The sequence below is a fragment of the Cetorhinus maximus genome, chromosome 6 (genome assembly GCF_964194155.1).
Source record: "Cetorhinus maximus chromosome 6, sCetMax3.hap1.1, whole genome shotgun sequence".
NCBI classification, from domain to species: domain Eukaryota; kingdom Metazoa; phylum Chordata; class Chondrichthyes; order Lamniformes; family Cetorhinidae; genus Cetorhinus; species Cetorhinus maximus.
In genome coordinates, this window is record NC_135884.1 from 75745558 (window position 1) to 75763701 (window position 18144).

The window sequence follows — 18144 nt, forward strand, 5'->3', positions numbered from 1 at the left end:
TACATCCAGAGGTGACCTGTGGAGTTCTTGGGGCCCACAACAGATGAACATCAGCCACACAGACACTGGCAGCCATGAGATTCTCTCGGTTCCTGCGATTGTGCAGAACATTGAGGATGGAATTGATCACACGTCCTAATCACACATTCTGTAGGATTGTGCAGTCATCTCTCATTATCATGATGTCAGTCTATCAAGGAAGGGTGGCTCCATGTAATAGAAACCTAAAGTTCAGTAAAAGGAGGTATAAGAGCAAAATTCAGAATACGAAAAGTGATAAACAAAATGCACCGTAACTTCTCAGAGTGGCAGTCAGCATCGGATTGCCACTCCGTGCCCAATTACTTATGTGATTTTTCTTCCGATCCTATCTCGCCGGACCTCCTTACTCAGGCCGGGCGAGATCCAGGCAGTGCAGCCCATCGCCGGGGCGCAGTGTCAAAGTCCTTTTCTGATCTGAGAGCTGAACAGAGGCAGCTGGGGGCAGCACCTCAGCTGCTGAAGGAAAAAGCAACTGTGACATCACAGGAAACTAGTAAGTTGATTGGCCGGTAAGTGTTTGGTGTAAGGGACAGTGTGTTAATAGGCAAGTTAAACACAGGAGTTAAGGTAGATCTATAAATAAAAAGGAACTAAAGCTAACATACAATGAAAATAAATATAAAATAAATTAGTTAAAATAAAATAACTAAAATAAATACCTAAAATACATACCAGTGAAATTAAGAATCGTATAAACTTTAGTTTTATTTGTGGGTGGCACTAGCACTTAGTAAGCACAGTAAATTGCAGTATACATAGGAATGATTCTAAATTAATTAAGAAAGTAATGAAATTAACTAAATAACATACTTAACAATGGCAGGACAGGTGTTATGTTGCAGCTGTAGAATGTGGGAGCTTTTGGACACCAAGGCGACCCAGAACAAATACATCAGCAGAAAGTGTAAGCAGCTAGAGGAATTCCGGATCAGGATCATTGATCCGGAAGCTGAACTGCAGACACTGCGCAACATATGGGAGGGGTAGAAATAACTTTGCTCCAGAAGATGGTCACAACTCTTAGAATAGGATCATATGTTTTGGTCAGCAGTGCAGACAGGAGGATGTGACTGTGAATGAAGTAGGTAAAGGGAGTGAGCAGACAGGAGTGGAGAAGCCTCAGGCTTTTCAATTGTCAAACAGATCTTTTTATTTCTGTTTATTAAGCTTTAACAACAACCATAATGAGTAACAGTACAAAAATTAGCTGACAGTACAGCAATAATTTAATACACTTACATTTGGAAGAGAAATAAAAGGGAAAGGAAAAGAAAAGTAGGGGGAAGCAGAAGAAAAAGGGAAGAAACCTCCCCCCCCCCCACAGCCCCCCCAAAAAATAGTAAGAAAATCAACAACAATCACAGATCAGATATAGTTTCACTTGATATAATACATACAACCTAATTAGGGTCAGTTATATGAAAGTAGAGATCCTCAAAATAATCCAAGAAAGGCTGCCACGCCACATAAAATCTATCAGTGGAGCCTCTTATTTTCTCAAGTTTTAAGATTCTGCACAAGATCATGTATCCAATTAGTAAAAGAAGACAGGGCAGACTGTTTCCAATTTAATGGAATAATGCGTCTAGCCAATAATGTTGATAAGGCAAGTGCATCAGTATGAATTTTTGTAAGAGGGATATCATTTAGTTCCACTCCAAAGAGTGCTGTAATAGGAGAAAGTTCCATGTTGCTGCTGAAAATACATGAGTGGTGTAAAGATTTTTGTCCAAAACTAAGCCAATTTAGGACATGACCAGTACACTTGGGACAGAATTTTGCCGTCGGCGAGCAGGGGGTGGGGCCCGCTTGCCAACGCATAAAATGACGTGGGATGACGTCAGGCGGAACCCCCAACATCACCGCGCCCCATTTAAATTTTCAGGAAGGCGGGGGCACAGCAAAATCAACTGCGGGCCCGCCGACCTGTCAATGGCCAATTGAGGCCATTGACAGGATCATTTAAACAATTAAAGGACCTGCCCGTCCAACCTTAAGTTTGGCGGGCTGGCCAGGAGGCCCAGCAGCAAATAGAGAAAACATGAAACCTCATCCACAGACGAGATGAGGTTTCATGCAGGGTGTTAAAAATTTTAATGAAGTTAATCTGTGAATTATGAACATGTCCCAACATTGTCACATGAGGGGGACATGTGAGGGAATTTTTTTTTTCCCATTTTTAATATTGTTCAAAGTGGAAGCGATCTCCCTGAGGCTGCACTTAGCCTCAGGGAGATGTGTGCTCTTTCATGCGCAAAAGAGCGCACTCTCGCTTTTAGGGAATCCCCCCCGCCCGCACAGGAAGCGCATAGCGCTTTCTGCCAGACGTCACGCTGAGGCGGGCCTTAATTGGCCTGCCCACATAAAATGGCGGTGTGGCCCGCTTCACTGGCAGGCCCGCCGGAGATTGGGTCGGGCCCACCCACCCGACAGGCAGAAAATTCTGCCCATGAATTAAGGGGCTGGGGCAGTATGACATTTATCACAGGTTGGATCAAAATTTGGATAAATCTTAGATAATTTCACCTTGGATAGATGGATACGATGTAAGATTTTAAATTGTAGCAACCCATGTCTTGCACATACAGATGAGGAATTTACACGAGAGGTATGAGCGATAACTTCCAGTTATCTTCTGATAAGTCTGAGTCAAAATCTTGCTCCCAAAGAGTTTTTAAGGTAGAAAGTGAAGGGCTGTGTAGTGAAAAAATTAGAGAATACAATTTGGAAATGAACCGTCTAACAAACGGATTTGGTTCTAATATAATTTCAATCGGTGATCTTGGGGCAATAAAGAAAACTGGGTGATTTGTTTGCGTGCAAAATCTCTGATTTGTAGATAGCTAAACAAGTGTGTGTAGGGCAGATCATATTTCCGAGAGAGAGAGTCAAAATAAGCAAAAATATTATCAATATATAAGTTATCAAGGCTTTTGACGCCTCTCTCGTGCCAGACCTGAAAGGCAGAATTTTCTAATGAAGGCAGAAGTAAATGATTTACATCAACAGGGCTGGAAAAAGAGAGAGATTGCAGCCCAAAGTGTGTTCTGAACTGGGTCTAAATCTTAAGTCACTGTCTAATGATAGGGTTTGAAGAAAAGTGACTGGTTGAGAAAGAAATGGAGGTGCACAACAGAGCAGGCAGAGATGTAGATTGACAGGAGGCTGCCTCCAATTGCACCCACGCTAAACTAGCCGAGTCCGAATGAAGCCAAAAAGAAATATTATGGATATCAGTGACCAATAATAAAACTGAAAATTTGGCAGTGCCAAACCACCTAAATGCTTATATCATTGTGGAAAAACTTTATGAATTCTGAGTGTTTTCTTATTCCAAATAAAGGAAGAAATTAATTGGTCTATTGCAACAAAAAGACGCTTGGGGATAAACAATGGAGTGCACTGAAATAGGTATAGAAATTTTGGCAAAATATTCATCTTTACAGAATTTATACAATCAACTAAAGAAAGGAGTAAGCTAGGCCAACATGCTAGATCCTGCTTTCTACGTTCCAACAAAGGGTCATAGTTGAGCTTAAAAAGGTCTCCAAGGGATTGAGTAATTAAAATTCCTAAATATTTAAAACTGTGTACTGAGACCTTGAAGGGGAAGGAAGAAAGAAGATAACTCTTTGCAGCAGAGTTAATAAGAAAAAAATCACTCTTTTGCAAATTAATTTTAAAACCTGAAATATGACCAAATCGCTCAAGAATAGAGAAAATATGGAGAGATGAGGCCAGATCAGAGATGTGAAGAAGCAGGTCATCGGCATATAGGGAGAGTTTCTGCTCAACTCCACCCCATAATAACACCCTGGGCGGAATTTTCTGTGCCTGCTGGTGGCGGGCGTGATAGGTGGCGTGAGCGGACAATATGGTGCGATCGGTTTCACTACGGCGGGAAGGCATGTTGCGATCTTCCACTCAGCCCGCTGACGATGGGCCACGTTTCCCGCCATCGGTCGTCGGGAACCTCATTGTAATATATCAGCATATCATTATAAGGCCATCCTGCCAAGCTATTGCACCCCGCCCCGATCGTCGTTCCATGTCGACGGGAAAGCACGCTGACATGTTTCACACCAGCACAGAGGCGACGTACACTTGGCGGCCTGCACTTTGGGTGAACTGGAGGTGAGTGAGCAGCAATGTTTTGCAGAGCTCGCCAGGGTCACCTGTTGCTTTGCAGGCTTCAGGGGGTCGGGTTTAAGTGCTGCCCTGCCTCGGAGGTGACTTTTAAGGGTGAGCGGGAGCGGGGGACAGGTGCAGCCCTGCCTCTGAGGAGACCTTTGAGGGTGAGGGACAAGCGCAGCCTTGCCATTGAGGCAACTCGTGGCAGGGGGAGGGGTACAAAGGCAGCCATGCCGTTGAATATAGCGCACAAGCGTTCAGGGTTGGGGGGGAGGATAAGGTGGGTGAGGGAAGTGGTGGCCACGCATTCAGGAAACCTATAGAAAGTGACCATACCTCTGCAACTGAGACAGTTCAGGCACAGCCACATTGATATGATTGGGGTTGGGCTCCTAGCTTATCTGCCCATTCAAGTAACGCAGAGGCATCAAAGTGCCACCGAGATGTCCAGAGCCCCCACCGCACCCCCCACCCCTGCAGCAGAGATTGCAAATTCATAAGCGCTTTAGTGGACTGCAGAGCAGTTAGACTGCACACGTTGTACAATCTCCTTGCTAAAGCTGACCATGTAGCAGTCACTGCTGGAGATGCTCACATCCCTTTGCAGTGTCAGCATTCTGGTTTGGACCAGTCTCCCCCATGGTTCAAGCTAACAGGTCAGCCATGCAGCGCCTAATTTCTGGCCATCCAAGTGGTGGCCAGCACGCTCCAGGAAGCGTTAAGGGGCCATCACACTTAACCAGGAGAGGTTCTTAGTACACCCATGCTAACCACGTGTCTCTCTCTTTCATCCTGCAGGAGAACTACATCAGGATCATGGAGCCTGGTGAACTAGCTGTATGCCTGATGGCCTACAGAGTGTGAAGAAGAGGGAGTAGAAAGCGACTGAGGCTCCTGGCTGGGCAGAGGGAGGAGCAGCATCCTCAGGAAGAAGGGGTGGCTGGGTCTCCTGCACACAGCAGTCCAGAGCCACAGCGAGTGGTTGCTGCTCGGCGCCTAGCAACACCCAGGGTCTATAGGCGCCGCCTTTCATTCCTGCAGATGACCGAGAACCAGTGACAATGAAGACTGTGCATGTCTAGGGAACTGGTCGGTCACATCTGCCAGGTACTGCAGGGTTTGGCCCACGGGGACATGGAGGGCATCCACTGCCAATGACTGTGAAAGTGACCGCAGCACTCAATTGCTTTACCAGTGGGTCCTTTCAGGGTTCCACAGGAGACCTTTATGGCATCTCTCAAGCCTCCACCCACAAATGCATCCATGAGGTCACGGATGCCAACTTTGCAAGGGCACACAACTTTGTGCATTTTGCCCGGGACCAGGAGAGCCAGGATGCAAGAGAGATTGGATTCATCCAGATCTTTGGTTTCCCACAGGTGCAGGGTGCAATTGACTGCAACCAAGTGGTGCTCAAGTCTCCATCGCAACACACGGTGGACTACATCAACTGCAAGGGCTTCCATTCCCTGAATGTGCAGCTGGTGTGTGACCACCAGAAACACATCATGCAGGTGTGCGCATGGTTTCCATGGAGTGTCCACGGCGCCTACATCCTCAGTTGGTCACAGATCCCTGGAGTCTTCCAGGGTCCACAGAAGCTGTAAGAATGGCTCCTCGGAAACAAGGGCTACCCGCAGAGGCCGTGGCTGATGATACCCGTGCGGTGACCTCAGGCTGCAGCAGAGCGACACTATAATGAGGCTCATGCAGCAGCTCACAACTTGGTGGAGTAGACCATTGGGATGCTAAAGATGAAGCTTCAGTGCCTGGACCGGTCTGGTGGAGCCCTGCAATGCAATCCGCAGAGGGTGTCACGCATCATCATCATCTGCTGCGCCCTTTACAACCTGGCGCTCCAATGGGTAGGTTGAGGAGGAGATGGAGGAGCTGCACATCTCCTCCGATGAGGAGATGGAGGAGCTGCACATCTCCTCCGATGAGGAGGACGCTGATGAGGATGAAGGTGAGGAGGTCCTAAGAGTTGATGATGACGAGGTGAGGCCCTCGCACTGGCTAGACAAGGCAGGCGCGCTCGGGAGGCCCTCATAGCTACTAGATTTGTGGAGGATGATGAAGACATGCAGTGAGGTGACCCCATAGTTCCTCACATCGCATTTGTGAACATTTGACTCCAGTCTGGCTTATGGCAGCCTGAATACCTTCTGTGAGAATGCTCCTGTCATGGAGATGCAGTGGAGGCCCTAATAGTTGCTCGATTGCAGGAGGATGATGACGACATGCAGTGAGGAAACTCCATAAATCTTCACACAGTCTCTGAGAATGTCTGACTCCTGTCTGGCTGAGGGCAACTCGCTTGCGCTTGTGATCAGGGTCATATCACAGAGACGCAGCCATGAAACTTTAGAAGTACCTGATGCTTTGTTTGTCTTCAGCACCTGAGCCCTCCAGGAGCTTGGAGCACAGCATCACTGGTCACAGATGCTGAAGAGATGGGGGCCAGACCCTCCTTAAAGGTGCTGAGAGCACACAGAGAGAATGAGAGAACTCTGTGGCATCTGCCCACTAAATTCTGGCAATGACCAGCACTGCTGAGGTGCAGGCACCAGTAATGTTTCCAGGGAGTGTGAGGCCGGACCATCACTGTGGTCTGAAGGCTGCACAGAGCACTGGGAAGAGGTCCTGAACACCTGCCTTTATCTTGTGCAGAAAGGTTTCACATCTGAATGACAAGAACACTGCTCATCAGAACAAGGAGCCATAGGCAGAGAGACATTCTTAGGAGTTTATTGACAATAGTGAACAGTATGTACAAGTGATTAACACCCGTGTCCAGGCTGTGCAACTAATTCTTCTTAACTTTCCTAATCCTACCACTATGTCTTGGTGCTCCTCAGACATCCACAGGGGAGGTGGAGGCAGCCTGCTGACTGCAATGCCCTGTCTGTGATGATCTTGGCAGATGTCCTCCGGAGGGCCGAGACTTGGAGGGACCCGGCCTGCTTTCGGGGTCCTGCTGTGTGGCAGTGGCACCCTCTTCAGCCTGTGGAGCTGGAGCTGCTGAGGTCACAGGAAGAGGGGATTCAGATGGGCTGGACACTCCCGGAGTCATCTGGATGGATGGGCCCAGAGTGTGTACCTGCTGATCCTCCTCCCTATGGGTGCCTGGGGGCCCCAGACTGACTCCGTGAGGAGCAGGGGTAGCTGGAGTCAGATCGAGCTGCCCAGCACCCCTCACGCGTACCCACTGTTGGAGGCCAACTATGGCATCAGCGATGGAGTTGAGCCTGCACAGCAGTGCAGGAGTGAAGTCCTGGACCAAGATCTCATGGCAGCCGCCATCCTGCCAATGTTGACCTCAGTATGTTGGCATGCCAGCGCTATCACCTCAGATTGCAAGCCACGATGGAGGAGTCCGTCCACCTTCAATCTGAGGAGTACAGTGGGACATCCCTTCCTGATGTTCCCGAGCTTGCCTTTGCAACTCCAGCAACTGTGACATGACCGAGTCCAGAGTCTCCTCATCCGACTCGCACTCAGCAACGTTCTGGCCTCCAGCAGTTTTCCGAGTGCCGGAAACCTGGGAAGTCCCTGTCCCCGCCTGCAGTGGATGGGACAATGCGATGTGTTCACCAGATTGTGATCCCGAGGGTCCTCTAAAGCTAGGTCTCACCGAGGTGTGTGTCTCTGCGCTGGTGGAGAGTGTGGGTTAGTGCTGTGATGGGACTTCAGGGAGGGTGCCTCCAGATTCCTCTTCAGAGGTTTCTTCGGAGCTTGATTGGAGGCCCTGGATCATGGAATCTGTTGGCTGTTTCCCAGATATGCGTGCAAAAGCAAGGGGAGATAATTAGTACATGGCAGTGGCCTGTAAAAGAGGACACATCACTCACAGCATGGTTGATGGATGTTGCACTGCTGGATCCTCACTTGGTGGAGCAGCACCGACCTCACCGTCAGCACAGGAACGGTCCAGATCCTCACTGGCCAGCTGGATGGCTCTGTTTTCAAAGTCTGTGAGGACCTTGATTTCGGGCATTCCTCCACTGGTCTGTGACCTCTCCCTGTTGTTGTGAGCCAGCTTGTCCTGCATAGATAAAGATGGAGAAAGCGTAAGCAGGACGCCTGCCAGGACAGATGATAAATGTGCCTGGCCTGTGTGGATGGTGAGTGGTCCCATGGATGGGATGACGACAATGACGGTGAGTGTGAATGGTGATGTTCCTTGAACTGTCAGTGAGTGAGGGCCCTGTGGGTGTGTGCTGGGTTTGTGACTGTGTGAGTTGATAGTGATGAGAAGAGTGACTTACCCTCACGGAACGGAGGAGATTATTTATCCTCTTGCAGCACTGGGTGGCTATTCTCTTTTGAAGGCCATTAGTGCTGACCACCGCTGCCACTGCCTCCCAAGCCTGATTGGTCACGTTGCTGCCCATCCTGCAGCCAGAGCAGGGGTACAGGACATAAGAAATAGGAACAGGAGTTGACCATTCGGCCCCTTGAGCCTGCTCCGCCAATCAATAAGATCATGGCTGATCTTCTTGTTTTCCTATGGGCAGAATCGTCCCAGATTTGCTCTAAGTGCAGTAGAGGACGGGTAAAATGACGTTTTACCCACCGGCTGCGATAGCAGGATTTCACGAAACCCGCCGCATTAGTTATGCATCCCCGTGAAACATGCCAAGCTCTCATTCACCTGCCACACCATCACCTCGCTGCTTCATCAAGCCGGGTGCCATATTTAAAGTCCAGACACGCGCACACATCTCAGTGCTTCCAGCCCAGGACTCCTACAGGGAAGATGTTCACAAAAGGCAAAAAGACTGCAGCCCCCAGGTTTAGTGACGCATCACTGGAACGCCTTTTGAATGCCGTGAAGGCCCACCGTGATGTCCTCTACCCCCACTCTGGCCACAGGATGTGCAGCCACGTGACCAACCAGGCTTGGGAGGTGGTGACAGTGGTGATCAGTGCCAATGCTGCACAGAAGAGGTTGGCCATCCAGTGCAGATAGAGGATGAATGATCTCATCTATATAACCAGGGTATAGCAACCATCTCATCACTCTAAACTCTCACACTCAAACCCATCACACATTCACTAGCATCTCACTCAGTGCCAGTTCAAGGGACATCACCACCCATTCTCACACACACCCTCAGACCTCCATCTGGCCTCATCTCCTCTGGAGACTGCCTCCTTAGTCCTCACCATCTTGAGGCCACTTGCATAGATCAACATGTGCCCCACACACACCCTGGGATACCCCCTTCCCCAGTACAACCCTCGTCCTGTAGCCTCTTCCCTTGCCTGAAGTCACTTCTCCCACTTCTCCAAGCAAGCCCTAGCCCTGCAACCATTGAAAAGCCATCCACCTATGACTGACCTGGGTAGGTAGGTGAGCCCCCCTAAAAGTGATGTGGTGCTGTCTGTGAAGCCTGGGACTGCGAGTGCTGCCCGAAGCAAGGTAGGCAAACAAACCTTGAAGTCCCAGGCAAGGTGCAGCCCGCCAAGTGCACATCGCTTATGTGCTGTTGTGAAACACATCAGCGTGTTTTCCCGCCTATGTGGGTGGATGATCCAGCTGGGGGGGACAATTCCGGCAGGCTGGCCTAATAATGATATGCAGATGTATTACAATGAGGTTCCCGATATCTGACGGCAGGAAATGTGGCCTGCCATTGGCGGGCTGAGCAGATGATTACAAACTGGTTTCACACCGTTGTGAAACTTATTGCACCATATTGTCCACTCACGCCACTGAACAAGCCCGACGCCAGCGGGCATGGAAATTCCCGGCCTACATCTCTACAAAGCCCAGGATCCTGTATGCTTTTTTAGCCACTTTCTCAATCTGCCCTGCCACCTTCAATGATTTGTGCACATACAGTTATGTCTGGTGCTTCAGAGTATGTGCCTGGTGCTGACTGGAACATAGGGCGGAATCATTCCAGATTTGCACAAAGCACAGTAGCGGGCGGGAAAAAGGACGTTTTACCGGCCGGCCGCAATGACGGCTTTTCACATCTTATCGTCCCAACCCCATCTCATTAATGTGGAGAGAAAAAAAACATTTCAAGTCCGTATGACTCTTCTTCAGAGCTAAAGAGAAGTAAAATGTGATGAAATTTATACTGTTTAAGTGGGGTGGAGCAGGTGAAGCTGGATAGAGGGCCAATGATAGGTGAGGACAAAGGAGAGATTGCCAGAGATGTCATGGACAAAAGGACAAAGGGGTGTTAATGATAGTGGTACTGGCTAAAGGAGGTGCTGATGGTGGCATTAAGGTCAGAAAGCAGAATGTGACAATGTGCTGGTCACTGGTGGGACGTCCTCTCATTCGCCTGCCCCACCATCACCTCAGGCCTTCAGTAATCTGGGCGCCATATTTGATGGCAGACCCTGCACGAGTTAGCACTCTTCAAAGAATAGGAAGCTGATGGCTGCCAAAGGAAGGAAACATGCTGCCCCCGGATTTAGTGATGCCTCCCTCAAGCACCTACTGGACGCAGTGAAGGCCCAGCGCGATGTCCTCTACCCCTGCTCTGGGCGGAGACGAGCGAGCAAGGTGACAAATCCAGCATGGGAGTTGGTGGCCGCGGTGGTCAACGCCAACACCCTGCAAAAGAGGACAGCCACCCAGTGCAGAAAGAGGTTGAATGATCTCCTCTGTACCGTCAGGGTATATCACTCTTTTCATCACTCTCAATTCACACACTCACAAACCCATCACACATCCATAGGGACTTCACTCACTGTCAGTTCAAGGGACATCACCATTCACTCTCTCACACACACGCTCTGTCCTCATCCCATCCATGACACCACTCATTACCCACACATGCCAGGCATACTTATCATCTGGCCTGGCAGGTGTCTTGCTTACACTCTCTCCATCTGTATTCATGCAGGACAAGTTGGCACACAACAAAAGGGAGAAATGGCAGACTGGTGGAGGAATGCCTGACATCAAGGTCCTCATGAACTTTGAAAATAGAGTCATCCAGCTGGCCAGCGAGGATCTGGACTGTTCCTGTGCGGAAGGTGAGGTCGGCGGTGATCAACCAAGTGAGGATCCAGCAGTGCACATCCATCAGACAACCATGCTGTGAGTGATGTGTCCTGTCTCACAGGCCACTGCCATGCACTAATTATCTCTCCTTGCTTTCGCAGGCACATCTGGGAAAAAGTTGAGGGGGTCCATGACCCAGGTCCTCAGCCCAAGCCCCGAAGGCACCTCAAAAGAGGAACCTGCTGAAACCCTCTTTGAAGACCCGTCACAGCGCTCACCCACACCCTCCACCAGCGCAGAAACACACACCTTGAGGGCACCAAGCTTTAGAGTAGCCTCAGGGTTACAATGTGTTGAGCACATCACACTGTCTGATCCACAGCAGGCTGAGGCAGGGACTTCCCAGGTTTCTGGCACTCGAAGGACTGCTGGAGACCAGAAATTTGCTGAGTCCAAGTCAGATGACAAGCCTCTGGACTCAGTCAATCCTCAGTTGCTGGAGCTGCAAAGGCAAGCTCGGGAATATCAGGAAGGGATGTCCGTTGCACTCCTCAGATTGCAAGGCAGGATGGAGTCTGAGGTGATAGCACCGGCATGCCAACGCACCAAGGTCAACACTGGTAGGATGGTGGCTGCCATGGAGATCCAGGACATCGGTCCTGCACTGCTGTGCAGGCTGAACTCTATTGTTGATGCCATAGTTGGCCTCCAACAGTGTCAATGTGAGAGGGGTGTGGGCAGCTTGATCTCACTCCAACTTCCCCTTCTCATCAAGGTGTCAGCCAGGGGCCTTCGTGCAACCATAGGGAGGAGGAGCAGCAGATGCACACTCCAGGGCCATCCACCCAGGTGTCTCCGGTAGTCTCTGGCCCACCCAAATGCCCTCTTCCTGTGACCCCAGCAAATCCAGCTCCATAGGCTGAGGAGGGTACCATTGCCACACAGCAGGACCCTGAAAGCAGGCCGGGGCCCTCCAGATCACGCCTGTCAAGGCCTGTGCTAGATGGGCGGCAACAGTCAGCAGGCTGCCTTCACCTCCGCTGTAGATGTCCGGGGAGCACCAACATGTAGTGGCAGGGTTAGGACAGTTAAGGAGAATTAGTTGCACAGCCTGGGCACGGGTGTTAAACACTTGTACATAATGTTCACTTTTGTAAATAAACTCTGAAGAATGTCTCCTTGCCTATGGCTCCTTGTTCTGATGAGCAGTGTACATGCACTCAGATGTGAAACCTTGGTCTCTGCACAAGATAAAGGTAGGTGTCTCAGTCCAGGGCCTCTTCCCTGTGCTTTGTGCAACCTTCCCAGCACACTCCTGGTGCGCCTTCACTGTCACTGATCACAACAGTCATGCCTGCACCTCGATGGGGCTTATCAATTGTTGCCAGAATGTCCTGGGCTGGCGACACAGAGTTCCGTCAGTCTCCCTGTGTGCTCTCAGCACCTTTGAGCTGCGGCTGGGCCCCCTTCTCATCTGGATCTGTGTCCAGTGACAGTGTGGTCTTTAAGGGTTCAGCTGACGAAGGATTCCATATGATCAGGAGAACTTAAAAGTTTCCCAACTGCATCTCCAAGATATGATCCTGTTCACAGAGCGCAAGCGATCTGCCATCAGCCATTCACAGGAGGCAGACAGTCACATAAGCTCTGTGAGGATCTATGGAGTATCCCCACTGCGTGTCTGGAATGCAGGGGCTAAAAGCATCCGCTGCATTTCTATGATAGAAGCCATATCACAGAGGGTATGTGCGCTACCATCAGCCAGGCAGGAGTCAAATGTTCACAGATGCAACGTGAGGATCTATTGTGTCTCCTCACTGCATGTTGTCGTCACCCTCCACGAATCTAACAAATATGAGGGCCTCCCGAGTGTGCCTGGCTCATCTGGCCAGTGCAATGGATTCATCACCATCATCCTTGCTTTCGAGGACCTCCTCATTCCCATACTCCACATCAGAGGAGTCGTGCAGCTCCTCCACCTCCTCCTCCTCCTCAGCCAGTTTCTGTCCCCATTGCAGTGCCATGTTATGAAGGGCACAGCAGGTGACGACGATGCATGACACCCTCTGTGGACCGTATCGCAGGGCACCGCCAGACCATTCCAGGCACGGGAACTACATTTTCAACATGCTGGTGATTTGTTCCACCAGGGTGTGAGTTGCAGCATGAGCCTCATTATACCTCCTCTCAGCTGCAGTCTGAGGCCGCCGCACGGGTGTCATCATTGTCCCCGAGGAACCAACCCTGCAGCCTCTCTGAATCCTTGAAGACATCAGGGATCTGAGACCTACTGAGAATGTACGAATCGTAGACACTCCCTGGAAACCGTGCATAGACCTGCAGGAAGAGTTTGTGGTGGTCGCATACTAGCTGAACATTCAGCGAGTGATGGTTGATGTAGTTGATCGTTTGTTGCCACGGAGATCTGAGCACCAAATGAGTATAGTCGATGGCACCCTGCACCTGTGAGAAACCTGAGACCTGGGCAAATCCCAGCGATCTTGTTTCCTGGCTTTCCTGATCCCAGGCAAAATGCACAACAAAGTTGTGTGCCTTCACAAAAATGGCATTCGTGACCTCATGGATGCATTTGTGGGTGGAGACTTGTGATATCCCACAGAGGTCACCTGTGGAACCCTGAAAGGACCCACTGGCATAGAAATTGAGCACTGAGGTCACTTTCACAGCCACTGGCAGTGGATGCCCTCCATGTCCCCGTGGCGCCAAATCCTGCAGCAGATGGCAGATGTGACCGACCAGTTCCCTAGATATGCACAGTCTGTGGCGACACTGGTTCTTCGTCATTTGCAGGAATGCCAAGCACTGTCTGCGGACCCTGGGTCTAGCGAGACGCCAACCAGCGACAATTCACTGTGGCTCTTCAGCAATGTGTGCGGGAGCCCCATCCGTTCCTTCTTCCAGCGGATGCTGCTCCTCCCTCTGCCCAGCCTGGTGCCTCCGTCACTCTCTTCTCCTTTGTCTTTGTTCTCTGTAAGCCATGAGGTATACAGCTAGGTTCACCAGGCTCTATGCTCCTGATATACTCTTCCTGCAGGATGAAAGAAAGAGACATGTGGGTTAGCACGGGTGCTCTAAGAAACTCTTCTGCTTAAATTTGAAAGCCCCTTAACGCATCCAGAAAGTGCTGGCTACCACTTGGATGGCCAGATTTTAGTGCGCTGCATGGCTGCCTAAAACCACACTCACCTCCGCTTCACTCCACCCGACCGATTGGTGGGTGGCTACATGCTGTGCCCTCAGCACAGGTGCAGACATTCTCCGAACCCACGCTGCAAGGTAGCACTGTTAATTTGAACCATGGGGGAGACTGTTCTAAACCTGAACGAAGATATTAAAAGGGGCTGTGAGCGCCTCCACCAGTGACTGCTCCATGGCTAGTTTTTGCAAGGAGATTGTACAACTTGCCCAGTCATCCTATTGTTCTGCATCCACTAAAACTCTCATTAGTTTGCAGTCTGTGCCCGAGGGGCGAAAAGCTCTGGAGCATTTTGCGGCACTTTCATGCCTCTGCGTTGCTTGAGTGGGCAGATAGACTAGAGGCCCGACTCCAAACGTGTCAATGTGGCTGCGTCTGAACTGTCTGAGCTGCGGAGGAATGGTCACTTTATACAAGGTATCCCTAATGTGTGACCGCTTCCCTCCCTCCAGCACCTGCACTACCATCAACCACAGTGCAGTCCTTGCCCCACCAACTCGCCTCAACTACAGGGCAGCCCTTGCCCCCCTGCCCAACTCACCTCATCTACAGGGCAGCCTTTGCCTCAGCAACACACTGTCAGCCAGGCTGGCAAAAGTGACTTGCCTCTCCCCTCACCTGAACGCGCGGCGCCTCAACCTTGAGATTGAACAGACGACTATCGCGAGCGCTGCACAACGTTACTGTGCACTCACCTCCGGGTCTCCCTCGAAGTGCAGCTTGCTGGGTGCATGCCTTATAAATGCTGTTGTGAAACATGTCAGCATGCAGTCATGCTGATGTTCTTGGATGATCCAGCATGGGGGGATGATTCCAGCAAGCAGGGTTTATACTATATGCAGATGTATTAAAATGACGTTCCTGACATCTGGCAGCGGGAAAAGCAGCCTGCCATTGACGGGCGGAGTGGATGATAGCAAACTGGTTTCACAATGTCGTGAAACTGATTTTTGGCCTTCCCATCATATTGTCCACTCAAGCCCTCAATGACGCCCAACGCCAGCAGGCATGGAAAATTCTGCCCATAACTCAGTCTTGGAAAGACTGATTTGGAGACCAATGTTTTCGGCAGCACTCTAGAATTTGTTTGGATAGTCTGGATGCCTCCTTGTTGTGGACAACTAGGGTACAGTCACCTGCATACAGGAGCTCTCTGATTACTGCCTCTGTGAGTCTGGTGGAGACACACAGTCTGGAGAGATTGAAGCGCTTCCACTGAAGAGGTGATAAAGGCAATCAAATCAAACAAACAAGACAATGCCCCTGGCCCAGACAGCAACCCAGCAGAGATTTGGATGTACAGTAGTACAAATTGTTAAACTTACAGCCATCTTCAAGGGTATCTGGAATCAGGAAAAGTTCCCCAGGGCCTCAAGGATGTCAACATAGTCAGCGTCTGGAAGCAGAAAGAATCCAAAAATGTTTGTGGCAACTACCGAAGAATTAAGTCTTCTCTCAATCGCAGGAAAGATCATCACAAAGATCCTATTAAACCGCCCTCGACACCAACGTATGCTGTTTGTGACTTTTACAGTGGTAGTTGACAAGGTCTATGGCACTTGCTCTCCAAGCTAGGATGTCTGAACATCCTGTGTCAAAGTTTGTCAAAATCCTGTGCCTACCGCACGATGGCATGGTTGGACATGCTTGTGCCCAGGGAAAGCTGTCTGATGTCTTTGCAGTAACCAGTAGTGTAAAGCAAGGATGAGTCATGGCTCCCTAACTCCCCAATCTCTTCTTTGCTGCAATGTTTAGGAAGCCCACCAGAGACATGCTTGTAGGCTTCAACATTAGGTTCTATTCAGGGAAGCTCTTCAATCTCTCCTGTATGCCCAAGTCCAAGTTATTAAAATATGTTACAAAATTCTGTAGACCTAGTACCGACCCCTGGAGAACCCCACTGTATACTTTCCTCAAGTCCAAAAAAACAACCATTCACCACTTCTTCCCGTTTCTAGGTCTTTATCTGATAGAGTTTAGGAAAAATACATTCCACTAAGTCTACACATTGATCAGAACTTTGCCCTTTAAGGGGTAACAGAAAGGTTGGAACTGTATCTTTCAATTGATGAAAACCTCTGACCTGTGCTTTACATTTTGCTTAAGCCTACAGTTGCTGATTTGCTGAACCTGGCATGGTGGAGCTCAGCCGCTGCCTGGTAAGATAACGCTCCTATTTTTCACACTGTCTCACCACAAACAAAATGTGAGAATCCCCAGAGGTGATCTAATATTTTGCTACGCCCCAGTGCTATCTGACATTGTAGCTCAGGTGTAGTCAGAGAGAGTCAGTGTTGTACCTGTGTATGTGTAACATTGCGAGTGATCCTGGTTGTGTGGCAGTGAGCCAAAGGCAGAGCAGAGTCTTATGAGGATGAATGAGTATTATCTCCTACTTGTTCTTTGCTTAGGAATTTATTTTAGAATATTTATAAATTAAACAGTATCTCCCTTTCACAGAGCTGCTATTTCCGAACTTCAAAGAAAACACCCAATTTCATCAGCCAGATCTTCACAAAAGACTGTTGGCACAGAAACTTCAACACTTCCATTCTAGAGCTCATTGTGTGCTCACTCCATTTTCAGTGAAAAACTGGTATTAAAATGGTTAGCATCACATTCCTTGTAGATTGCATATGAACCATTGGAAGAAGCCTCCTTATTTACCACCTTTTCTTGCATTACTTGGGTTGAGAGGAAAGGTTTCTGATGTAAACTCCTGAACAGGCAATTCCCACAATGAGTTTCACAATGGGTGTAGCTTTTAGCAAATTGAATGTGGGCAAAGCAGAATCATTAAACTAGAATCCATAGTTAAACCGTGTTAATGCCAGAGAATGTCACAGCTTTGGAGATAGATTTTCAATTTCTAATAACAGAAATGCTCATGTATCAGATCTTCACTTAATGATTGTGCTTTGATTCATTCTTCCAGGTCTTTATTGCAACAGTTGTTGTATGCCCTTACCTTACAACTCAGCTTCCAAGCAGGTACGAGTCTCTGGTGTGTCTCTTTGAGGGAGGTACTAATTAGGAAGGAAAATTAAGCAGGTCAGTTAGGCCCTGGTTCACTTCTACTTCAGGTACACACATCAACTTATGAAAATTTGAATATCCACCTTAAAACACTCCTTTCCTGAATTTAAGACAAGATGAAAGTTAGTGATGTTTCTCTGACAACATCCCTCTGATACCACTATCTAGATCTATGGGTTGGCTCATGTCTCGTGATTGTTTAATTTTTACTTAGACCAGTTGCTACATGTGACACAAGTCAGTACACAGTTCTCACACTATAGGGCTCAGATTCCTTGAATTTATGCTCAGAGAGTACTTTTTCTATGATTTTTACGATGCTCCGGGATTCCAAGTGATTCCTCGAGAAGGAGTGGGAGGGTCAGAGTGCTAAGGGCTGCCACCCAGCTTAGATGGGAGTGGACGTTCCCACCCCTTCTGTCTCAATTTCTTGGTGGAACCATAGAGTCTATATCCAACCGAAGCAATGGGGTGGGGGAAGGAGGCAGCAAACAGGCAGAACTCAAAGTTACCACAAACATCAGCCTGGGGATGAGCACTGGTGAGGGAGATGCTAGGAGGAGGGTGAGTTTGGGGTGGGGGGTGCCTTTTTCTCCTTTGACAACAAACACAAAAAGCCCCAACCACATTGGTGCTTGTGGAGGCCTCTCACCTGATGATGCTTCCGCTTTCAGCAGACAGGCTGGAACCAGTGAAGTGATTGGGGCTATTTCACCTGAAAATACAGGGCAGGTCAAGATCACTACAA

General features: G+C 49.3%; 1 protein-coding gene and 1 long non-coding RNA gene across 5 annotated transcripts in view; one reads left to right on the top strand and one right to left on the bottom strand.

Annotated features, from left to right (window-relative positions):
• Positions 1-18144, top strand: part of cacna2d2a (calcium channel, voltage-dependent, alpha 2/delta subunit 2a) — a 991061-nt gene that overhangs the window by 949843 nt on the left and 23074 nt on the right. For all 3 annotated transcript variants that reach the window (XM_078543862.1, XM_078543864.1, XM_078543863.1), the window contains 2 exons: positions 16467-16519; positions 17296-17351. In XM_078543862.1, the coding sequence (XP_078399988.1) occupies positions 16467-16519; positions 17296-17351 (109 nt within the window). The remainder of the gene's footprint in view (positions 1-16466; positions 16520-17295; positions 17352-18144) is intronic.
• Positions 74-18096, bottom strand: LOC144681836 (uncharacterized). 2 transcript variants are annotated; one of them, XR_013576860.1, is made up of 4 exons: positions 18049-18096; positions 17329-17386; positions 15686-15756; positions 74-224 (listed from the first exon to the last, which is right to left on the bottom strand). It is a non-coding gene; the product is annotated as an uncharacterized LOC144681836 (long non-coding RNA). The 2 variants fall into 2 exon arrangements; XR_013576859.1 differs by lacking the exon at positions 74-224 and adding an exon at positions 769-1112.